General features: G+C 52.3%; 1 protein-coding gene across 4 annotated transcripts in view; it reads left to right on the top strand.

Moving 5' to 3' along the window:
* Positions 1-24,514, top strand: part of TANC1 (tetratricopeptide repeat, ankyrin repeat and coiled-coil containing 1) — a 299,529-nt gene that overhangs the window by 232,651 nt on the left and 42,364 nt on the right. For all 4 annotated transcript variants that reach the window (XM_075529696.1, XM_075529694.1, XM_075529697.1 and 1 more), the window contains 7 exons: positions 6,334-6,597; positions 11,639-11,761; positions 12,836-13,117; positions 16,253-16,410; positions 18,775-19,006; positions 20,252-20,418; positions 22,506-23,113. In XM_075529696.1, coding sequence (XP_075385811.1) covers positions 6,334-6,597; positions 11,639-11,761; positions 12,836-13,117; positions 16,253-16,410; positions 18,775-19,006; positions 20,252-20,418; positions 22,506-23,113 — 1,834 coding nt within the window. The remainder of the gene's footprint in view (positions 1-6,333; positions 6,598-11,638; positions 11,762-12,835; positions 13,118-16,252; positions 16,411-18,774; positions 19,007-20,251; positions 20,419-22,505; positions 23,114-24,514) is intronic.

Here is a 24,514-nt window from a genome sequence, read left to right as displayed (position 1 = left end):
ATCCCTCTTTTGGCGTGTTGGCACGGGTCCCTGTGAGGGGGCCGTGCAGAGGCCAGGAACACACACACCTTCCAGCAGGTGGAGGGGGCAGGGTCACACTGCCCCCTGGTCTTTTCACCTTGCTGTTTGTCCTCCCCTCCCTCCTGCAGGTTTTCTTTCCTGCAACACCCTTCCCTTTCTTCGGCTGTGGGTGGTCTGCACAGTGCATGCACCCAGGACACGGGGCAGTCGCTAGAGCGGCTGCATTTTCTCCGTCACTTTTTCTGCCTCCCGTGCTCAGCAGCAGCCCCGTGTTGCTTTCTTTGCGTCTTGAACTTGGGGATGTCGAGCCTGAATTTCGTCATCTCCGCCGGGTAACCATAAAAATGAATCTGGAGGTTGAACACCATTTCCTCCCCCTTGGGATGCACATGGATCCTCCCCGAGGATCATAGTCGGTGAGGCATTTGGAAGGTGCCCTGACATCGTGTTCTCTCCACGGCTCAGACCATAGCGAGTTACTCTGTGTAGAGCCCTTGTTTCAGGAATGGAGAATTGAAGACAGTCAGTAGGCTGCTTGGAGAAGCTCCTGGTTTCCATTTTACTCATCCCTTACAATTGCCTGCTTTGGAGCCCTGGTGGCGTAGTGGGGTATGTGTTGGAATGGTAACCACAAGGCCAGCAGTCTGCTGGAGAAAGAGGACACTGTCTGGTCTCATAAAGGTGAGCAGCCTCGGAGACCGTACAGAGGTTAACTATGAGTCAGACACAACTTGAAGGCAAAGAAGTGGGAAAAGTGTGTGTGTGTGTGTGTGTGTGTGTGTGTGCATACCTTACGTTTTAATGAGTTGTGCATGTGCATAGCTTACAAACACGTGCATTTAGGATACAGGCTCTGATTTTTCTGATTAGAACGGTTTGTAGAGGAACATCCTGCCCAGAGGGCTGATCTGGTGGCCCAGCTGAGATACAGTGAGGGCTAGGACAGAGCCCTTGTGCCTGGTAAATACTAGTGCATTACCCATGCGAGCCACTTTCCCTGTTGCTGCTTTTAATCTATAACTGTTTATTTATGCATAGCCCTCTTCACTCTTTCAGCATCTGAAATACAAATAGGCATTTATGACCCGAGACTTCTTCCTCAGTGTGAGTTGCAGGGAGGGACTGGTGTCTTCTGCCGCTGTTCCGATAGTGTCCACTCTGAGCAGGCTTCGCAGACATGTGCGTGTCTCAATTAGGCACCTGCACCTCTCTGGCATCATTCTAATGGGAAGGTTTGTTCATGTTGCTTGTCAATAGGCAGAGCATTTTACTCGTGTTTTCCAACAGTGGGAAGCGAGACGCACGTTCACATACTTCAAGTGATGGTTGCAGGCTCGATCCGTTCGAATCCATCCGGCTCAGTGACTCTATAGGACAAGGTAGAATGACGCCTGGGGGGGTCTCCGAGACTGTGACTCTTTACAGGAGTAAAAAGCCCCGTCTTTCTCCTGAGGAGTGGCTTTGACCTTGTAGTTAGCAGCCCAATATATAACCACCCCCAGGGCTCCTTGGCAGAATGAAGGTGAAATGCACTTCTTCCGGGCTCGGGTCCTGGAGAGTCAAACCTCCTGGTGGGTCCTCAGAAGAGCGGGAGCTGGGGTCTGAACCGCACTGCCGTGAACTCTGCCTCTCTCGTTTGTTCAGCTGAGAGAGAGAATTCTGTTCTACGTGGCCTATACGAGGGGACGCCAAAACACCATTCCGTAACGTTCTGTTTACCCATGGACATTATGGAGCTCCCTTGTATTTGGTGCTCTTTGAAACTTATCCTTTGAGTTGGATCCATTGGACCCTGGCCCGCTACCCTATTGGCTGGATGAATCCTCCCTGGTAGCCTCTGCATCATGGCCTCTCAGCGTCACTGCACATTTGAATCAGCTCGGGCCTCATCCTAGGAGGTGCCGAGTCTGCTTTGTCTATGGGCCGTTTTAGATCCCAAACCAAAACTAAACTGACAGCCATCGAGTTGATGGTGCTCCTAGTGACCCTGGAGCACAAGGTAGAGCTGCCCCTGTGGGTTGTGAAGACTGTCAGAGCTCTACAGGAGTAGAAAGCCCCATCATTCTCGCTTTTATGTAGAACAGGAAAAAATGCCAACCTCACTGCGTGGGGTCCATTTTGACTCACAGTAACCCTACAGGACAAGGTAGGACTGCGCCTGTCGGTTTCCCAGCCTGTAGCTCGTCACGGGAACCAGACCGTCCACGGGTGCCTCCCGGAGGGGCTGGTGGGCTTGCACTGCTGACCTTGTGGCTAGCAGCTCAGCGCATCGCTGCCACCAGACAGGTCTCTCAAAAGCCGAAGTGAAACGCGAAGAGCAGTCTGGAAGGAGAAGGGTTTGGTTTTATTGCAGAGCCTTCCATAGCAAACCTTCAGGCAGCTTCAGGGCTTGCTGTTTTTACCAAGGCACGCTTCTCACGCAGTGTTTGTTAGCCCTCAGTTCGTGCGCCAGTGAAATCCAGAACCGCTGGACGTATTGCGATGCTAGGCGAGGAGGAAGGGAGAATTAGAACTGATGTTGAAGAGAGAGCGAGTGTGTGCGTGGGAGACAGAGACACAGATCACTATGATCACTGTTTCCCCGGAGTCCATTTCCCGATCTGTAAAGTGGGGCCAGCGACCCTTGCCCTGGTCTCATGGGGGTGGCAGCCACATATGTGCCCCGATACATTGAGAAAGTGCTCCGGAAGCCTTGCGTTTCTGCGCCAGCAGGCTTGGTCCATTGTGCTAGCACTTCAGAGGCAGGTAAGAGACTGTGTCTGGCTAAAAGGACTGTTTAAATGACATGACAAGCCAAAGAGGCGCCCGGGCATCAGTGAGCCTGCAGACCTGGCTTCGTGCTGAGCCTTGTGGCGCGGCCTCGGCTCCCAGCCGGATAACCCCGTGTGCCGCGGGAAGCTTCTGTGTTGAGGAGTGGCTGAGACCCGGCAAACTTGGGATGCCGGCAAACTAACTGACAGAGGTGGGAGCTACTCTGGCTAGAGGAGTGATGCTTAGAATTTGGGGACTTAAGAGACGATCGTGACCAGCAAGTGCCCCATGGAGAAGTGAAACCATCCGTGTTATTTTTTAGAGGGTTGTTTTTTTAAGCAAGGATAGTTAAGAATTTGTTCTCTGTGTGTGTACACACATGAACGTTGTACCTAAAGGTGTCTGGGAGCTTCTAGTTTCTATGGGCTTGGAAGAAGACTGCATGGTTTTGAGTCGTTGTTTAGGGCAAGGACCCGTTTTCCTTTTCCTGGGACAGGCAGTCGAGCTGTCCCTATTGGATATGATTCTCCGTTGTGCTGGGGAACCTGATTCGGGCCTTTGTCAGCCTCATTGGCTCAGCTTCAGGGCTTGATGGGAGCTGAGCCTAGATGATAGTGCCCTGGCTGAGCTTCAGGCCATGTGGGCTGGGGCTAGTGTTGGATGCCAGGGCGGGAGAGTTGTGAAGCAGGGAGATCTCTGTGGGGCATCTTCTGCGGGTGGGCAGAACTGCTTGCCGACCCGTCTCTCAGAGCCCTGGTGGGCCTGGACGGTGGACACCTCCCACAGGTGCACATCAGAAAGGCAGTCGGGAGCACTGCCTGCTCTCTGCTGGGGCCTGCCCTTCCTAGACGCACTGGCCCTTTGGAAGTTGGCTGTCCCACCTGGGACTCCCCTCCCCAGCACTGTGCCTGGTGTTGGCGGCCTTCCTGCCCCCGTTTGCCTTGCTCCCATGCCGCTTCCCATTCGCCAAGTCTTGGCACCTGCTCTTGCACAGTGAGAGGTGCCCTCCTGCAACCCTGCAGGCCTGCCCAGGCTGCTCTCCTCAGTGCTCCTGGGAGCCCCGAGGCCTCTGGTGCTGTCACTTGCAGAGGGAAGCTGGGAGTCCCTCTTCCCACCACCTGAGGGTCACATTAGGCCTCCACCCCATGGTGGGTCACATGTCTGTGTGTGCATGGTGCTCGCTGCTGCTGGGAGCTGCTCTCAAGTTGGTCCCGACCCTGGCTCATGGCGACTGCATGCAACACGCTGGACCGAAACACCACCTGGTCCCCCGCCCTCGCTGCCACATGTGACCCAAGGATTTTCATTTCCTTGACTGCTTTTTGGAAATAGATGGCCAGGCCTTTCTTGGCTTCTGCTTTAGTCTGAAACCTGCGCAGCATCGTAGCAACCTGCCGGCTTTACACACAGGTGGGAGGCGGCCACACATGAGGTGCACGGAGTGGGGACGGAACCCGGGCCTCCCTCCCTCTCACAGCGGCGAAGGGTGCCGCTGAATCTGGAAGAGGTGAAAGGAGGAAAAGTCACATTGACTTTTGTTTATTGTTTATTGTTTACGAGCACGTGCCCCTAAATAAACCACAACTATAAAACCAAATGGGTCACTCCCGCCTCTTAGTTTGGTTTGTCACTGAGGTAGCCTGGGAATTTCCCCAGTGGCATGTGTCTCTGGGAAAAGCCGCGTGATCTCTCTAAGCCCTGGGCTTGTCTTCGTAATCCAGGTCCGTGGCACAGTCTGTGTTACCAGACTGCCATTGTGTGATGGTCGCCGCTTATTAACAAGGTTGCCATGAATAAGTAATGACCCGCCATCCGCAATCATCTCAATAAAGGAGAATGTTTTTAAAGCAACTTCACTTGGTGCCTGGCGTAGAGTGAAACTTCAAGAAGTGTCAGCTGCTGCTATTACACTACCAGTATTCGTAGGAGGAAGACAATCACACTTCTTAAACAAGGCCCCTTCCAAAAGCTGGTGGGACACTTTCACTCCCTTCAAATCCCATTTGTCCACCCGCCTGCTTATGCTCGTATGAATTTGAAAGCAACCACGAAAGCTATCCTTCTAAGACGGGGAGGAGGGTTTGTGCTACCGATGATAGTAGAATACTTGGAAATCGCAGGCACAAGGACCGATGCTGAAAGAAGCCATGGGCCATGCCTATGCTTTGGCTGGATACCCAATCCCAGTGATCTTGACCTGGGAACAATGAGGTTGATTGTGGTCTCTGACCTCAGAGGAATTGAAGTTTACTCATTTGCTCGTTTATTCCATAAGCGAGCATTTACTGGGCACCTACTAGGTGTACAGAAAAGGCAGCGGCATGCATCGGAGACTCCTTAAGGTTCAGCAAGGGGAGAAGCAGAGGATGATGGGGTTCGGTGTGGACCACTGGGAGTCAAGACTAGCTTGGAACTGACAAGGTGCCCGGGGGTCACAGGGAGGAAATGGTTTTGTTTTTTTAATCACTGGACCTCACAGATTATTGTAAAAGGAAGCAAGCCAAAACCGTTTTAGACCGCTGATCTTCCATAAATAACTGGCTGGATTTGGCTCCTTCCCCTGCGTCCTGCAAAAGCACGCAGCGTCACAGTGTGTTGACAGAGCAGCTGGCATCTAAATGTGCTTGGCTGGATGCATTCCCACCGAAACGGCTTTCAGGTAAAGGCCTACTCAACAGTGGCCACACAGGGACCGCTGGACATGGCCCCTGTGCTTGAGGAAGCCGGCAGCACTCCAGGCCAATGCCGGGTCCCTGGTGTCACGGTGCAAGTGGCCCACTGGTGTTCTCCAGCCTCTTGTAGAGACCAACCACGGTGAGGATTGCCTCTGTCGTGCGTTACATTCGCTGGCTCTTCTCCCAAGCTTAAGAACAAAGGGTTGCCATCCCTCGGACTCTAGGCTGGCCTTGTTTCTTGTACTTCCCCGTGCACTAGTCGCTTGGAACCGTTTCTGTCTGTGACTTGGGGAATTAAGCTAGGTCACCTGGAACAGATGTTCTCAGGTTTAAATCTAAGGGTCCAATCTTCTGCTTGACTTCCGGAGGGCATTTTTTGCTATAGATTTTCTACTGCATTTTTGAAATGAATTTACCATTGTCATATCTGACATCAGCCCCCACCCACCCACACCCCTGTAAATGAGTGTTGTTCGTTTGAAACGGATATTTACTGGTCCGAAGGAATTTAACTAGATAAGACCCCTTTTGTGCGAACATTTCTTGGGTAAAAAGAGAATCGATTATCTCCAAATTACATAGATTTACTGTTAACTCCCAGAGACTTTAGACAACTTTTTCCGTATCTTACCAGTTTGGTTTTGGCTTTTGGCTTTTCCCTTCCCTGTAGAGGGATTTCGCTGTTTATTTTTCCCCTGATAAGCAACATTCTTATAATTGACCAAAATACATCATATGAAACATACTTAGATAAAAATCTTTGTGGACCAGAAAACTTTCCATTGATCACCATGGGGGTGGGGGGAGCGTGCACAGTTGTAACCCTGATGGCCCGGCGCCCAGCACCGCCTGGCCACCCACACTGTGTTTTGGTCTCTCCTTTCAGCCACCATCACAAGCTCATCCGAGAACGATGACCGGAGCGGCTCCAGTCTGGAATGGAGCAAAGACGGAAGCCTGAGGTCGGGGCTTCAGAAGGGAGTGCTTCATGACCGCAGGGCGGACAATTGCTCCCCGGTGGCAGAGGAGGAGAACACTGGGTCAGCGGAGAGCTTGCTGCCTAAAGCTGAAGCCTCGGTTGGAGATGGTCCAGTTCCCTATTCCCAGAGCTCCAGCTCACTAATCATGCCGCGGCCCAACTCGGTTGCAGGTAAGGGATCCCCTCTCCCCAGCCGGTGACCTCTGAGCTCTGAGGACTCCCATGTTCAGGGTCTGCTCTGGGTCGAGTCAGTGGGGAATCTAACGCAGGCACAGCTCAGCTTGTGCTCCTGGGTCCGACACTTAACCTGTGCTAGGCCTTGGTGGTCTCCATCCATCGGTGAGTGTGCCCAGGATGCACGGACGGTGCTGGAAGTTTGTCAGCCCGTGATTTGGACCCCGTGGCTCTGTGTGTACGAGGGGAGAAAGCACAACTTCCCGCCCCGCCCCGGTCTTGGGTGTTTGAAACCTGCGTGTGACCGCGTGCCTTTCAGCCACATGCTGGCCCCGGGATTGTGACGGAGAGTGATTGTTCATATTAGCACTGCGAGTTTCTGATCCAGCCTTCAAGGGTATTTTTGGGTAATGGAGTGCCATCACACAGAGGCAAAGTCGAGTTTCTGTATAATTTAGCTGTAATGGAACTCACGGCTGAAACTGTCAACAGCTGGAGGGCGACTGCGCTGATGAGGAAATGACCGGGCAGGATAGACGGGCTCAGCGAGCTGGGGCAGCTGGCACCAGCTCAGCTGGCACGAGCGAGGCGGAGACACATGCCCGCCTGCCCGCCTGCCCAGGACTGTGGACCGGTCAGGGATGGTCTGGTCCCGCCTGGGAAGCAAGATTAGGTGGCGTGGGGAAAGGAAGGCAGTCTCTGAGCCCTCAGGTTGAATGCAGAAGGATATCGCGGTGGGGTGCTTCTTTGTTACCAAGGTCCTGCTTACATTTTCTTTTCTGCCAAGGAGGAGGAGAGCCCCGGTGTCTCTCTCCGACATCAAAGGACCTGGCCGCTCTGGTGGTTCCTGGGTGCTTTATTTTACCGCGGCACTCTGAGGCGACTGGTAAATAATAGCCCTGGTGGAAAAGCTCCACGGCTCCACTCTACTTCCCTTTCAAAGGCAGTCGATGGCCTCGCTCCAGAGGAGGCATTTGGAGCATCATGTCTAGGGAGTGACGGTGCCCTGCCTCCATGAGGCTCCGAGCCCGGCCCCCACGCCCCCTTGAACAGAACCTGGCTGCTGCTTACCTCCTTACCAGGCCTGCTCACTGCAATTGCCCCTGACCTTGAGAGCTTCAGCCCCTGGCGAACTTGTAGTCAGCTTTGAAAATCGGGAAGCACGTTCATGCAAGCGTGAATGCACGCGTCCTCGCAGTGCTAAAAGCACCCCTTTCCGGGTGCTGTTTTCTGCCTGGTGGTCTTTGATGTGGTCGGTCTCTTTGCACGTGGAGTGACCGTGGGTGTGAGCTGAGGTTCTCCCGGAGGCTGCAGCGGTGCTAGAGCAGGGCTTGCTGGTGTCTGCTGGGCTAATTCGTTACCTGGGCCACATACCAGTGGGCTGGGCCTCCTGGGGAAGGGGACAGGGGGCAGCTTTACCTGCCTGGCCTACGAATTTGCCTCTTTCTTCTGTGTTGCATCACTTAATAAACGTAAAGCATAATTTTGGAAGGAAACGTAAGGCAAGGGGCTGGCTTGACAGTTGGCGAGCGCCCGGGGGTGGCAGGACTCGTGTCGGGTAAAGTAGCCCTACAGACGCAGCAGTTGTCTCGCGAGTAGACGGCGGGGTGCTGTGAAGAGAACCCAGTAAGCAGCGCTCAGGGTTAGAAGGGAGGCAGGTGGATCCACGTCATGTAGAAAGGACCTCATACTGGGATCTCTCAGGAATGCCTGTTTGTTAACCCAACTAGATTGCCATTGGAGGGAAAGGTATTTTGACGGGTAGGGGCAGAGGCCACTGGTCACAGCTGCCCTGCGGACACTCGGCCTCTGGTGGTGGGGCTGGGGGGGATGCAGTGAAGTGCCAAGGCCATCAGTCTTTCCTGCCATTGAGCCTGTCCCCGAGGGCTCTGGTGTGTCTTTGACCAGGCCGTCGAGTCTGCTGCAGGGAAACGTTTTAGTCAGAGCGAGTCGCTCCCTTTTGCAGGTGGGGCCACTGTCCAGATGTGCTTTGCCAAGGTGTCTGCCGGCATGGGGTTCATTCATAATGCTGCTCCAGGGTTATGATCGCACCTCCCATCCAAGTGTGGAGCACAAGCCCCCTTTTCCTTGGAGGGAAAAAAAGACCGCGTGAGAATCCTTTATATCATAGGTACTCTGGAGGATGGGCGATCGGTCTACTCATTTCAACTACTTTTTCCTCCTTTTGAAATTCTTGTCAATGGCTCTCAGAACAGAGCTTACTGGTTTTCCAGTTGTCTTTCCATGAAGAGGTGAAGCCCCTGCATCTCCCTCCCCAGACCACTTTCCTGCAGATCTTGAAATGTGCTGCACACCCACATGTTAGCCTGTGTGTGTGTGTGTGCGTGTGTGTGAAGTGTATAACCAAGCAGAGCTGTTAGCAGTAGGTTGGTTGCAGTGAGACATTATGGCGTTGTCTCTGATTTTCCTGGGCCTGAATGGTGTTTCAGGATTGGGAAGACAGTTGTTGTCCCGTGCTGACAGTGAGTCCGAGTCTTCTCCCGGTGACGACTGAGGGTCTGCTACAGGCCTGTGTGTGAGAAGGCCAAATGTGGCCCCCGTCACCATCCCTGTGTCAGTGGGGACACCAGGGCACAGAGCTCATCAGCTGAAGTGTGTTGCTCCCGGCGCCAGCGTTGCTATCAGCGCTCTGGAAGCGCCTTCAAATACAGAGGGGACCGGTGGCTGCCGCTCTGCTGAGTGATGGGCCCTTCCGCTTGGCAGCGGGCCGCCAGCGGAGCTGAGGAGGTGCTGAGGGGGCTCCTCTGCCCACTGGGGAGCTAGGACTGTGGTGGCTGGAAATCTGAAAGCAGACATCGAGTCTCACCGTCTCGGGTGAGACGGGGACTTCCATTTTCTTTACCTTGTTTTAGTAATCCTTTATTCAGACATCTTGTAGTCTCACAATCTTTATTTTAATAATCATTTTATTGGAGGCTTGTACAACTCTTATCACAATCCATACATACTTCCATTGTGTCAAGCACATATGTACATTCGTTGCCTTCATCATTCTCAAACCATTTGCTTTCTACTTGAGCCCTTAATATGAGCTGCTCATTCCTCTCTACTCCCCTCACGAACCCTTCATAATTGATAAATTATTATTTTGTCATATCTTACACTGTCCAGTGTCTCCCTTCACCCACTTTTCTGTTGTCTGTCCCCCGGGGAAGAGGTTATGCGTAGATCCTTGTAATCGGCTCCCCCTTTCTACCCCATCTTCCCTCCACCTTCCCAGTGTCACCACTTTCACCACTGGTCCTGAAGGGTTCATCTGTCCTGGATTCCCTGTGTTTTCAGTTCCTATCTGTACCAGTGTGCATCCTCTGGTCTAACCGGATTTGTAAGGTAGAATTGGGATCACCTTCCCGCCATGATCGCTAAGACAAAGCAGGTGCATAAGCAAATGTGGCAAAGAAAGCTGATGGTGCCCGGCTATCAAAAGAGAAAGTGTCTGGGGTCTTAAAGGCTTGAAGGTGGTAAAACAAGCTGCCATCTAGCTCAGAAGCAACAAAGCCCACATGGATGAGTCTCACAGTCTTAAACTTTGGACTTGTCCACAGCGCTAAACTGAGCGCTATCCTCAGAGGGGAGCCAGTCCAGCTCAGATGCAGCTCCTGCTTGGAAGTGAATGGCCTGATGTTTTATGGCTGCCGCTGCCTTTTCTCACTTGGACCCTGACACGATAGACCCTGACCTCTCACAGTGAAGCCAGAAAGTAGCCAAGGAACATGTTCCGAGCAGTGTCAGGGGCAGCAGATTGGGGAGGTGGGTGTGGTCCCATCAACCCTCTCAGCACTGTCCCAGGTGGCCCGGGCTGAACATGGAGGGTCTGCACAAGAAAGGCCGGGCCAGCCGCTTCCCTAAAGATGGCAGCCAGGACCACTACGAAGCAGCTAAACACACACTGCAGAAATGGCTTTCCTGCCTTTGTTTGGGTTTAGGGATGGAATTACTTAGCTGAATTGTGTTTGAGGGGAGAGGTTTGCAAGGTAGCAGACTGCGTGCATGGAGGTTCACCCACGTGTGTGTGTGTGGTTGTGAACAGGCTAAGGGTGTGCACCGGAAGCAGCATTAAGGTGTGCGGCTGCCCCTTGTGGAAGGTGAATAGGGCAGGTGTTGGCTGGCCCCTGTGAGAATGCAGCAAGGAGGGGAGCAGCCCTACTGAGGGGTTAGGTTGCTGAATGGACCTACCCACAGGGTGAGTTGGAACTGCCAGCCTTCCGCTTAGCCAGCCCAGCAGGGGGCCATTGCCAAGAGGGAGGAGGAGGGGTACTGCAGCCTGACAGTAGGGGAAACAGGGTGGGTGGCAGCTGGGTGCTATATTGGCGCCTATAAGGTAGCCAGAATGTGTCCACAAGACAGATGGCCCAGCTTGACTTCTGCTCCCTCACAAGTTGGTCCCACTGATGTTTTTATTAGTCCTTGTCAGTCATAGACTTCGGAATGCAACTCTGTGTAGCCTCCTCATTTGTCCCCACATTGTGGGTATATTTGTTATCCTGGAAGATGATCATGTCTGAAGACAGTGGTGGATTTGTGTTCAGTCATTAATCTGAAAAATGCATAGGGTTAATTTTATTTCGATGTCTCTCACTGCGACCTAAGATGGACATGGAAATAGGAAGGGGGTTGGTTAAAGGCAAAACCATGTGCACGTTTGCTTTCCAGGCCTGCCTGTATTTCTTTCGTGCTGGCTACTTTATAACACAATTTATAAAGTAAATCGTGTGTGTTTACACCCTTGATATGTTGTACAGGTGTCCGTGCACGCTGAAACTGTTGATTGGGTCAGAGCTAAATGTAGTGAGCTTGCTTTGTAGACACACCCATCAAACACACATATATGCACCTAACAACAGTTACCATAAACCATGTCACTGGGCAAGTAAGCGGGGCAAGCAAACCCAACACACCTTGCAGTGAATTTCGTTGGAAGCCTGAACTGAGTTGCTCTAGGCGTCTAAACCATGAAGTTGTTAGGGTATGACATTAAGCTCAACTAGGAAGAGACTAAACTGATTTAATGTTACAGCGACAAGCTCAACCAAGTTGGAAGATCTGAGCTACTTGGACGGGCAGCGAAATGCACCGCTTCGAACGTCCATGCGGTTACCGTGGCACAGTACGGCAGGAGGCCGGCCACAGGAAGCTAAAGGTATTTTTCCCTGGCACCCTCTGTGACCCTGGCTGTAACAGGCTCATTCACAAACTACGGAGGGAGGTCTGTCATCAGCTGTATTTTTTTTAATTATATGAAGTGTGTGTGCTAAGCAGTTTTCCTGCAAGGTGTGTTGTGGGGTATCTTCAGCAGTTTGGGGATATTTCTCCTCCCACCCCCCATTTTGTTATCTTTATTTAACAAGTCGTTCTCTGATTTTGAAGCAACGCTTTTTTGTACTGACCCTCACTTAAACGTACCTGTATGCATGATGTTCCACTCAGTCTTTTATTTTTTTTTAAGATTGTTTTATTGGGGCTCTTACAGCTCCCATCACAATCCATACTTCAATTGTATCAAGCGCATTTGTACATATGTTGCCATCGGCATTTTCTAAACATGTACTTCCTATTTGAGCCCTTGGTATCAGCTCCTCTTTTTCCCATTTCCCCCACCCCATGGGGATTCTTTCTTGAACGTGACGTTGAGGAATCTTTCTGCAGCAGGTTATTTTGAAATCAAATAGATTAGTACTCACAAAGTTTCCCGTTACCAACACAGACTCGGGTGTATTTCGGCTCCCTGGACTGCTGGCCACCTCCCAAGTCCACCCAGAACGCACAGCCGTGGGGTCAGCTGCCGTCTCCACACGAGCAACGCAGCATTCTACCCCACGGGCAGTGCATCTGCCTCTGGGCAAACGTGCCCCTCCAACCCGTGCGGGAGGGGGAGAAGCAGATCTTAGATACGGTTTCCGACCAACTAGTTAGATGTCCTGTGGCCTTTGGCATCTCGTGGTCCCACCCTTGGTGCCTACGCCTCAGAGGGATGGTGACGCAGAGACGGTCATTTTCTTAGGACACTTGCCGAGCCAGTGTGGTCGGTCAGTCAAGGGCTGCCAGAAGTACGAAGAAAGCCTGAGAGAGAGTACTTAGCTTTCCTAAAAACTAGACTCTCGTGACTCAACACGTGACATAATGGATGATTTGGGAGTGGGGTGGGGGGCTGCGTAAAATATGATCATCTTGAAAAAAATAATCTTGCTCTCTCTTCTATTTCTTTCTTACCCAGCACGGTTTGCTCCCTACAAGCCACAAGACATTTTGTTGAAGCCCTTGTTATTCGAAGTGCCGAGTATAACGACGGATTCGGTGTTTGTGGGAAGGGATTGGCTCTTTCGCCAGATAGCGGAAAGCCTGCGGAACACGGAGCTGGCAGAGAACAGGGGAGCCGTTGTTGTTGGAAGCGTAGGCTTTGGGAAGACGGCGATCATCTCCAAGCTGGTGGCACTCAGCTGCCACGGCGGCCGCATGAGGCAGATTGCGTCCAACAGCCCCGGCCCGTCACCTAAAGGTATGTCCCTGCGGTGCTCAGTCACCGGTCTGCTTCCTTACGGGGGTTTGTCATGGACGGAGGAGATGGCCCTTCGGACAGACACCAACTACCACTCTTCCCCCATCTTGTTCTAGCTGCTCTACCAGGTTGGTGAGCAGACACTGGAGATTTTTTTTTTAATAAATCACGGTATTTGGGGGCTCTTGCAGCTCATCTTACAATCCATCCATCCATCCATTGTACCGAGCTGCCATCACATCCTTTTCAACGCCTTCTTTTCTACTTGAGCCCTTTGCGTCAGCTCTTCTTTCCCCCTCCCTCCCTGACCCTCACGATCCCTTGCTAAATTATACATTATTATTTTCATACTTTATACCATCTGCTGTCTCACTTGACCCACATTTCTGTTGTTTGGCCCCCTGGGAGGTGGGGGTGTTATACGTTGATCACTGTGATCAGTTCCTCCCTTCTCCCCACCACCTTCCCCTTCCCCTCAGGGTATTGCTACTCCCATTGTTGTTCCCGAGGCGTTTCTCTGTCCTGGGTTCCGTGTGTCGAGAGCTCTGTACCAGTGTGCGTGCTCGGGTCTAGCCGGATTTGTAGAGCAGACCTGGGCTCATGATGGGGGTGGGGGGGGGCATTACATCTTTACAGCATGTGCACATCTAGCTATCATCGGGCAGTGGGAACAGTGGGTTCTCCTGAACCTTAACTTTCCCCGCCTCCACACAGAGGCAGGGATGGGCAGTGAGACATGATCGAGTATCCTGGTGGGCTTTGGGGTTTTGGCACCCTGGAAGAGCAAGCCCAGTGGGCACCCATGCAGACTTCTTTAGAAGCCTGTTCCCTGAATGCTTTCTGTGCTGAGTTTATCGGTCATGAAGGCCAGCTTAGGAGGTGGAGTCGTCAATGTTTGATGACTATTTACTGCAATAAGTCCATTAAAACTAGGCTGCTTTTAAACATGGTGAGTGATTGCAAGGGATCCCTGAAAGGTTTTCTGCTTTGATGTTGAATAGACGTGTCTGGCTAGGAAAGGAGGAGCGAAGGAAACCGGGAAGAAGTAGGAGAGGTAGTAGGATGATGTGGAGGTTGCCGTCAAGGACATGACTCAGAATGTGTAGAAACTGTCGAATGAAAAACCTGTCTGCTCTGTAAACCTTCATTCAATGCACCTTAAAAAGTTTTTAAAAATAAAAAGCGTTCATACCCATGCCTGGAACTGTAGACTGAACCTACTCTTTCCACTGCCCCGGTCTGTGCGGTAAATGCGTCGGCACTACAATGGGACGGGACTGTTACATAGCCACCAGCAGGCGCGATAGGAAGACCTGACGCACCAAGAGGACCGCTCCTAATAGAGCGTTAGATAGAAAACGCCCAAACTAAAGTTCTGTTGGCGCCACGACGCCACAGATTTGAATAAAGGTTTACAGGTGATGGTTTGAAATGAAGTTTGGCCAACTGAACATCTATAGCCAAGGGGTGGGGTTCTTGGAAGAGTTTTTCTGTTATAGATCTCCCAGCATTGCTGGAGTACTGTTCTAGTAAAAATAAAGATTCCAGGTCTTTATCTGAAAGCCAGAACCTGGCACTGGGAGAACTTTCTCTTTCAGACGTCAAGCGCTACCAGCAGAAGATGCTGGTTTGTGATAGCACACGTCTGTCTCACCGCCCCCTGCCCGCAACCCCATCCTTCTCATGCCTGGCTTTATTTAAAATGTGGACATTATTTTTGTTCCTCTGGGCTTTTTTCTGCAGTGATTTGCTTTTTAATTGAGCATATGTATATATATAAAAGCATTTGCCACTTCGACCTTTTTTACCAGGATAATTCAGTGGCGGGTGGTCTGCTCATCATATCGGACAACCAGCACCATCAGTACCCATTTCCAAACTCTTCCTCGCTCTTGCTGGGGGCTCGGTGCTCCCGCCCCAGTGGCCTCGCTGTCCCACCGCCGTAACCACTGGTAGACTTGAGTCTGTCTTCACCTGCTCTAGATGCTGCCTGTGAATGGGCTCATTGAAGTCATTCAGCATGAGGTTGGGTGTGTACCTCTTACCCGGTCTTTGGTTGGTGGGTGTTTGGATTGTTCCCACCTTCATGAATGACACTGTTAGGAACATTGGCACACAGAATATCTTTCTCCATCCATTTGGGGTATATGCCAGTCTTTGGAGTATATTTGGAAAAGGCTTCAGAAAGTTCATGGGAAGATTGGATTTTTTAAAAAGGGACTTTTCCCCACAAACATTTTGGAGTGCCCCTTGTGTGCCTGAGAGGGCAATGGTTGGGTTGTCTGGCGATTCTGTGTTTAACTTTTTGAGCAGGGATTTTGATTTTTTTTAATATGACATTAAAAGATGACCTGTCTTAATTACTGAATTGTGTAATCAATTCAGGATTTCCTTAACATTTTCTGCCTCGAGCAAGTGCCTCACCCCTTCCCCCTCGCTCCCTGCCCTGGCTGCCGCCAGCTCCACATCTCCTTTAAGAGTGACTGTGGTAGTGAAGATGCAGCGGCTGCTAGCCTCAAGGTCAACATTTCGAAACCAGTGGCTCCTCGGGAGGGAGATGAGGCTTCCTACTCCCGTAAAGAGTCACAATCTCAGAAACCCACCCGGCCAGTTCCACGCCACCCTGCCGGGCCCTCTGAGTCGGCATCGGCAGGGCTCGGCGGCAGTGGGTTTGGTTTTCCTCTGCTTCAGGGGCCTAGGAGAGACTGGTTCTTACCTGTCTGTGTGGGATCAGATGAACAGCCACTTGAAGGGTCAGAGGAAGCGTGAGGGCCAGTACGTTTGTGAAAGGGGGAGAGTGATTCGGAAGAGGAGCGTGAGGCAAGGCATCAATGTCGTTGGAGTGCATGTGCGGAGATTGTTAAATCGATGCACGCCCTGCGGTGTACATTTTTAAGTAACCACCAAGAAAGGCAGTCAATCAATGGTTACTGTTTTTAAAGTGTTGACTGAAGGAATACGGGAGCTCTGGCTGAGCAGAGTGGGCAAGGAGGCTGGTGTTCCCACGTGGACCTTTCGAGGTCCCTGCCATCTATGCTGCTGGGACGATGGAGACAGACATAGACTCCGCACCCCTCCAGCCCTCCCTTCTGTCTGCTGTGGTCAAATGCTGAGACTGGTCTCTCTCCCCGACAGCTTCAGATGCCCCCCACGATCTTCCCTTCACCCCACTGCTCTCACCGGCTGCTTCAGCGAGTGGAGCCCACCCTGCAAAGACTCCCCCCGGGGCCGGGGCTGGCTCTCCAGAAACCCAGAGACCAGGAGAAGACTCGGTGAAATACCTGGCTTCGAAGGTAACCGGGAGGTTGGGGGAGAGGAGGCTCCTTTAGAGATTTATAGCCTCGGAACCTGAGGAGCCGGGTTTCCTATGTGGGGTCCCTGGAAATTGGAATCAACTTTTTTGGTTTGGGGTTTTTTTGTTTTGTTTTGATTTGTGTGAATTTTCTTTTTGTTTGGGAGTGGGGGTGGGGGGAGCCTTCCAGACATATAGATGGACATGTGCTAGTTTGGTTTGTGAGAAATATATATTTTTTAAATCCTGAACAACAGCGGAAATGGAGGGAGGTACAGCATTTGGCCCAATTGTGAGCGTCTCTTTCAAGTGAAAGATGCTCGTGAAAACCACAGAGATGCTATCTGCCTCCCACAATGGGTGGAAAGAGCTCCTCAGAGCGCCACACATGTCACAGGCTCCGCCACACACCGTCCACAGAGACACACGCGTTCCAAATGTGGGGTGGCGGCCAGAAGTTAGGGAGCTTTTAACTTGACCCAGACTTCTTCCACCCCGAGTCTGTTGTTGCCTGGGCCTTGTGAGTCCCCATGGCTTAGGTCAGAGGTTTCCTGTGATGTTGTACAAGAGACGTGGCTGAGTTTCTCCTCCTAAACCCATGGTCATCGAAGTTCTTCTGAAGTTTCCCTTCCGCTCAGTATCTTGGTTCATTAGAAGCCAGACCTTCTGAACCTACACTCACACTCCCGTTGTATTACCAAGTCCTTGCTGTGGAGTAGACACTAACTCAAGGCAGCTTCCAGTGCAGAAAGACCATACGGTTTTCCAAGACTGGTTGTCCTGGAGAAAATCCCCAGGCCTGTCCAACTCAGCCCCTCTGGGTAGACTTGCCAGACACCAGCCTCTCGGTTAGCGGTTCAGCCCATGAACCGTGCGGGGAGATGACTTGACACAGTAGCTGCACCAACGGGCTCAAGGCTGGCCAGCGTGGAGAGGATGGCAGTGGACCAGGCAGCATTTCTTCTGTGGTACGTCAGGTCGCTACGGGTTAGAACGGACTCGATGGGGCCTATCAGCCCCATCACCACCAAGGAGCCCTTTCCTAATGAATGGACTCTTGTATATTGCCTTCTTTTGTTAATGTATATTTAAACTCGCGTCTCTACACAACCATCTGTGTCCATATGCTGTTGTGAGTTTGTGACTCACTCTTGAGCTTGCCAGGCGTGCTTTGTGTGAACCCCATGCTGGACTGTGGCACGGGGGGGGGGTGTCCTTGTGGATGCAGCGTGAGGTGGTTGGTGCAAGCGCATGCGTCTTAACTTCTGCTCGTCTCTGTCCAGGAGAGAATGGAGGAGCAGACAGCTCTCCCCTGAGTGTTGGGGAGGGGCTGAACCCAAAGCCGGAGTCGCGTGACAGCTCCAAAGAAAACCCTGTTCACGTTGACCGGGACAGCTTAGAGTCCACCCCAGCCTGGAATCCATTCCCAGATCGTGCGCTGGCCACCTGTGCCACTTGGGCGAGGCATTTCACCTCCGTGCCTGCTGCCCCGATCACTGAGCCATTGCTAGTGGTTCTGGTCCTAGACTGCACAGGCTCTGTAGAGCTAGGTGCCATGGCAGGAAGGACTCCCAAGCTCCTGAAAAACAAACCCCACTTTTAAATGTTCCTCCTCTTGCCCTCATTTGGGACAGGGGCAAGCTTTTACCATTCCGTATGCAGTGAACTCCCGAGATTGTTCCCTATCTGCCACTGTCCTTGGCCCATAGGACAGCGAGGACACTCCCCATTCGCTCAGTAACAGGTGCCTCGTCCTGTTAACAAACAGCAGGGAAATGATACTTTGGATGGTCGTACATCAGACAGTGCCACCACCACCACCCCTCCTCCTCCCACCGGGCATCCGATGTGTGCCCCTTGAAGAAGTGTGGGTATGGTGAAGGGCTGAAGGCCGGAACCTAGCTGGCCGCCCACCCTCCACTGTGAATTTACAGCTGGGATGCAAAGCCTCCAGCCTTTTCATCTGCTGTGTGGGGAACAGCAAAGGAGCTTCTCCCAGAGGTGCTGCTGTTTTTGAAGACAGCCAGGTCGTCAGCAGCCGTGCAATTTTTTGGTGTCGAGAACTCCGGGATTGCCTGGAATGGCTTTCTGCAAGCTGTAGCTGCAGGTTTTCTGAAGGGTTCTGTTCACTGACCTTCCATACAGAGTAACTTCTGCTGATCCTGGTTCCAACCGAGACCGATGGTGGGTGGGTGGGTGTGGAGGGCGGGCGAGCTGGCCATTAAAGGTCTGCGGTCCCTTAATCAACCAGGTGCAGGCAGAGATGAATCACTTCAGTCCTGGGGAGTGGAGTCCAAGCCAGCTTGTGATCTCCTTTTGGAGCCGGAGGTTGGCTGGCGGCGCTGACAGCTCTGCTTCCTCCCAGGTCGTGGCCTACCACTACTGTCAGGCCGACAACACGTACACCTGCCTGGTGCCCGAGTTCGTGCACAGCGTCGCAGCCCTGCTCTGCCGGTCCCATCAGCTGGTGGCCTATCGAGACCTGCTGATCAAGGAGCCCCCGCTGCAGAGCATGCTGAGCCTGCGGTCCTGTGTGCAGGACCCCGTGGCAGCCTTCAAGAGGGGCGTGCTGGAGCCGCTCACCACCCTGAGACACGGTACCTCCACGAAGCCCCAAAGCCTCCCCCTTCGCAACACCCAGAATGCCCCTGGGGTTCTGTTTGGCTCTGGAGCAGAAGTGAGGGGTGGGGCCAGAGAGAGGATGTGTGTGTGAATCAGTGCGGCTTTGTCCCCTTCTCTGCAGTGTCTCTGGGCATTTCCCAGGGAGCTCTAGGGTACCATTGTAGATTGTTTACGTGAATGGCATCCTGAAAGGCTGTTGCCTGTGTGTTTTTCGCTCCTGGTGGCACATAGTAGGTTACTTACTCATTGGGCTGTTAACCATCCACAAGGTTAGCAGTTCGAACAGACCAGCCTTTCCATGGGAGAGACATGAGGCTTTCTGCTCCCTTAAAGATTGACAGCCTCTGAGACCCAAAGGGGCAGTTCTACCCTGTCCTTACAGGTGGCTAGGAGTCAGAATTGACTTGATGGCAGTGAGGTTGGTTTTAGATGATGAGTAAAGATTGATTGGCTGGGAGAAATTGCTACCATATATATATTAGGCCCCTGCTCAAAGCCTGTTGAGTTTAACCTAAAGCCCGCTCTCGGAGCTTCTTTCCGTTGGAATGGGCCCCTGTGTGTTCTATAAGACAAGGCGTGTCAGTAACCTCTGGGCCCTGTTTTGTTTCATTTGTTTGTTTCTTGCTCTCCTGCTTTTGGTCTCTCATCGCTGACCGACCGCGTTTACCTGCCAGAAGGCAGTTAGAAGAGGAGGGGTGGAAGCAGATGAGTTATCACTTCTTAGTTACCTGGGCCGACAGCTAGCATGAATAAGTAGAAGATGGGACTCGGGGCTTGTGAGAAGAGTGTAGTCGGGCAGCTGGAGCACGTGGTCTACACCATTGCTATTCTCTACCTGGGAGTCTAATGGGGGTGCCCAGCGCGCTGTCCAGGTTTGGTCTGTGTGTGAGTGAGCGGTTTCCCCTGTAGCTCACTCGACTGGCAGCAATGAAGGAAGCATTAACTGTACTGCAGCCACACGTTAGACTCTGCTAATGTGTGCGGTGCAGTGTTTCCAAGAACTGGTTTGTGAGAACTGGCTTCCTTTTGGCTCAGTGCGCCAGCTTTCATTATAAATTTAATAGAAAATGTGCTTCTGTGAAAAGCACTTTTTCTGCCATACGTAAACCTGTTTCGTTTTGCCCGACACTTTAAATTGTGCGTTAAAATACACGATGTGGTGTCATCTTACAGAGATGTGTAATTTCTTAATTTAAAGAAAAAATTATTTTCTCTTATAGAGCAGAAAATTCCAGAAGAAGAGTACATTATTCTGATAGATGGCCTAAACGAAGCGGAGTTTCATAAGCCTGATTATGGAGATACGCTGTCTTCATTTATCTCCAAAATTATTTCAAAGTTTCCTGCCTGGTTGAAGTTGATTGTGACTGTAAGAGCAAATTTTCAGGTAACAGAAGAGTCCTGAGTTTCTTCCTAAGCCTCCCTACCCACTTTTTACAGTGACAAATGCCAATAATCTAAGCTGATGTAAGCCATTTAGCTGCTCAATTGGAACCTATAGTAGGTCCTTGAAAAATGGGTCCACAGAGTGCCATACGGGTGAAAGCCTGACCTCTTTCTCCCCCAGCGCTTATTTATCAAGAAGTCTGGTGAGTTTTCTATTAGCAACGGAAGGGCGCCCGAGCTTCCACACTGGAAGCACTTCGTTTCAGCTCACCGTCAATCCAGTTTCTGAAGCGAAATCAGTTTTAGTGTCTCTGACAGGAGCGTGCTTGCTTGTGAGCTCTGTGGCTGACCGGTCCGGAGAGTGTCCAGTCCTCCTAGCAGCAGCTGTGTCCAGGTTTGGCGGTTGGGATTTTGTTTTTAATACGAAGGGGCCAGGGAGGAACTAAGGCAAGAGATGCTAAGGCCTGTCCGGAGAGAAGGTCTGTTTCTGCCACGGTGTCAACATAGGGTAACATTTGCAGCCATGTGGAGAGTGGGGTTTTTCCACCTCTCTGCCTCCCGCCACCTCCCCTGCCCTTTGAACCTTGACATTAGCCCCCGACTTCTTCAACCCCCCTCCTCTGCTGGGAAAGGCATGTAACTCAGCTCACTGCCGTTGAGTGGATTACGGCTCCGAGCGACCCGATAGAACAGCAAAGGGCTGTGCCCTTTGAATTCCTGAAGGGTGTAAATCTTGTACAGGAGCAGAGAGCCTCACCCTTCTCACCCAGCACCTGGCAGGTTTGGACCGCTGACCTTGAGGTTAGCAGCCTGGAAGAAGCCAACAGGTCTTCTACGTAAAGCCATTAGGGAGACCTTGAATTTTAGCTTTGACCCTTTTGTGATGTTACTCGTTTAAAATAGCCGTTGGATCTTTTTTCTCCCTCAGTAAGAATAGAATTAGAGCTCAGGGGAATAGGATGCTTATTTTTAATGGCTATTTTATTCATGCGTCACGAGGTAAATTATTTTTACACAGTAAGAAGAATATGAAAGTCAATAGAGCATTAGAAGAAGAGCTTACGAGCTCTGTTTGATCTCTGTGCTACGTTCACAGCAGCTCAGTCATCATCTGTCGAATGGGAGCAACTGCCGCTGTGACAGTAACTGAGGACGTGTTCTCAGACACTTCAGGAAGGATGGTGATAAAATAAACAGACCACACTTACACCGGCTGGTGGAATTTTAGAGTAGGTAGAGACTGGAGCTGGAAGGGGCCACAAAGGGGCCACCTGGTTCTGATGTGCGTGTGTGAAGATCACTAGCTGCCCACTTAATGGCTCATGTGCCTGTGTATATTTCTTAGGAGCCCTGGTGGCACTGCCAGGTAAGCATTCAACTGATAAGGTCAAGGTTGATGGTTCAAACCCATTATAGATACTCCTCCGGACAAAGGTGACGCTATCTGTTCCCTTGAAGATTTAAAGCCTTGAGAAACCTATATAGGGTCCCTATGAGTTGCAGTCAACTTGATTGTAGTGGGTTGGGTGACGGACATGAAGCTTAAACTTCAGTTTAAAGGTTTGCTGTAAAGACAGTGTTCGTGGGAGTTCCAAAGTGCAGCAGGACTGTCGTTGGGATCAGCCTGGGGCTGGCTTCAGATTCCGGGTCCCGATAGATAGCCCCAGTCTCTTGACATTGGACCCTGCTCTTAGCTGGATGACATCGGCTGTGTTGGTCCTTATTTTATATAGCCAGTCACTCAGTGGAAGGTCAGGCACTGATCGCAGGCAGGGCGGGGTCTTGCTGGCCTGGAGCTGGTACCGACAGATGGCCGTTGCCTCTGCAGCTCGGCTCTGAGTGCGCAGATGAGGGCCTGGGGAAACCTGTGCTGATTGCATCTCTTACCAGGGTTTCTTCCGCATAAGCTTGTTATCTCCCAACTTATCCTATTACCTGTTGTAATAGAACACAATGAGTCCCTGTCATCCATGAAAAATCCCCCTTGAAAGAAAACGAGTGAATCTGGTTTGAAATGCTGCTCCCGTCACGAGGGTGGGGGTGGGGGTACTCTGTGGGACTGACATTGCGGGTTTTGGGTGTTTGCAGGAACTTGTAAGCACACTGCCGTTCATCAAGCTGTCCTTAGATGACTTCCCGGACAACAAAGACATCCACAGTGACCTGCAAGCCTATGTCCAACACCGTGTCCAGAGCAGCCCGGACATCCTCAGCAACATCTCCCTGAACGGCAAGGCCGACGCAGCGCTCATCGGCAAAGTGAGCAGCCACCTGGTGCTGCGGAGCCTCGGCTCCTACCTGTACCTGAAGCTCACCTTGGACCTCTTCCAGAGGGGACACCTGGTCATTAAAAGTGCCAGCTACAAGGTTGTGCCGGTGTCGCTGTCCGAGCTGTACTTGCTGCAGTGCAACATGAAGTTCATGACCCAGTCCGCCTTCGAGAGAGCCCTGCCCATCCTTAACGTGGCCCTGGCCTCCCTGCACCCCATGACGGACGAGCAGCTGTTCCAGGCCATCAGCGCGGGCCAGGTGCAGGGGGAGCAGGCCTGGGAGAACTTCCAGCAGAGGATGGAGGCCCTCTCCTGCTTCCTCATCAAGCGGCGAGACAGGACCCGCATGTTCTGCCACCCGTCCTTCCGGGAGTGGCTGGTGTGGAGAGCAGATGGCGAAGACACAGCCTTCCTGTGTGAGCCCAGGTATGCCAGGCCGCCCTCTGGCAGCTGTCCTCAGAGCACCCAAGGGGCCATCGGAGAAGAGCTGGCAAAAGCGAGGCGCACACCTCTCTCTCTCTCTCTCTCTCTCTCTCTCTCTCTCTCTCTCTCTCTCTCTCTCTCTCTCTCTCTCTCTCCCTCTCCCTCTCCCTCTCCCCCTCTCCCTCTCCCTCTCCCTCTCCCTCTCCCTCTCCCTCTCTCCCTCCTTCTCTCTGTAAAGGCAGCTCAGGATGAGTAATGGGACTTTGCCACGTGGTCTTCCTGTGTCGCCCTTTCTTGGCCAAGGGTTGGTGATGGCATATCCTCTCCACTTGTGTACAAAAGCTTTCTTGGACTGCCAGAATTTTAGGAGTTCTTAGTTCCTTGGGAAGAGCAGCTCAGCAGGGCCAGGGGGTGGTTTGGCTCACCATGCCCTTCCAGACCCCTATCCGGTCCCTTTCCAGGCTCTGGGTGTGGGATGCCAGCTCTGGGAGCAGCGGTTATTCGTTTCTTCAGTTCCTCGCCTGCTCCCGATCCTCCATCACCAGTGAGCATTTAGATCCCACAGGCAGGGCTCAGATGCATCTAGGGGCCCACAGGCCTCTCTGTCATTAGGTCCGGCTTGCCTCATCTCTTATTTGGGCTTCTCCTCAGAGTAGCAAATGGGAATGATGGGCCTTCCAAACCCAGACGCCCATTCACAGTGAGTGCTCTTTGTCCGCAGGCGTGGGGTGGTATAATCAGCCCGGAAGTAGATCCGGTGAGGGGTGGAGAGAGTGTAGGAGACGCTGGTGTTGGCCGATACTGGTGTGACTGGGGGCTGTGCCCTTTAGGCAGCTCACAGGCCTCGGCCGGTTTCGTTGCTGCCTTCAGCAGCCGCTGCTCTTTGTGGGTCTGAATTACCCCTCTGCCTTCTTCGTCCCAGACCCAGCAAGCAGCTAAACCCCTCCTTTCCTTTTGACTATCTGACTGGAGCTTCAGGTCCAGAAACGAGGGGCTCAAGCACGAGTCAGCCGTGCACTGCCTCCTGATACCCCAACATGGACATGGGGAGCGGAGGGGCAGGATTTCAGTAGACGGGAGCGAGCTAGGAGACCCTGTCTGGAGCCTGGGGTCAGAGGGCGCAGGCCACAGCCTGGCAGCAGCCTGTCTCGTGGGGACCTCTTGCCGTGGGAGCAGAGGAGCAGACCAAAGGAGCTCACGGAAGGAGTCACTGGGGAGCGCGGCCTTCCAGCCGTCGTCTCCAGAGAACCATGGCCGTGTGGAGGTTGGAGTGCCCTTGAAACCGAAGCATGGGGAGCATGGGACCAGAGAAGGCCTGGTCGAGGGGGTGGGGACAGGCAAGGAGACAGGCCTTGCTGACTGAGATAGACAGGTGTCACTTGGCCTTGTGGGGAGCGTCAGAGA

This window comes from Tenrec ecaudatus, chromosome 13, assembly GCF_050624435.1.
Source record: "Tenrec ecaudatus isolate mTenEca1 chromosome 13, mTenEca1.hap1, whole genome shotgun sequence".
Lineage (NCBI taxonomy): Eukaryota > Metazoa > Chordata > Mammalia > Afrosoricida > Tenrecidae > Tenrec > Tenrec ecaudatus.
The sequence above is the reverse complement of the archived record's forward strand: the minus strand, read 5'-3'. Positions and strand labels throughout refer to the sequence as shown.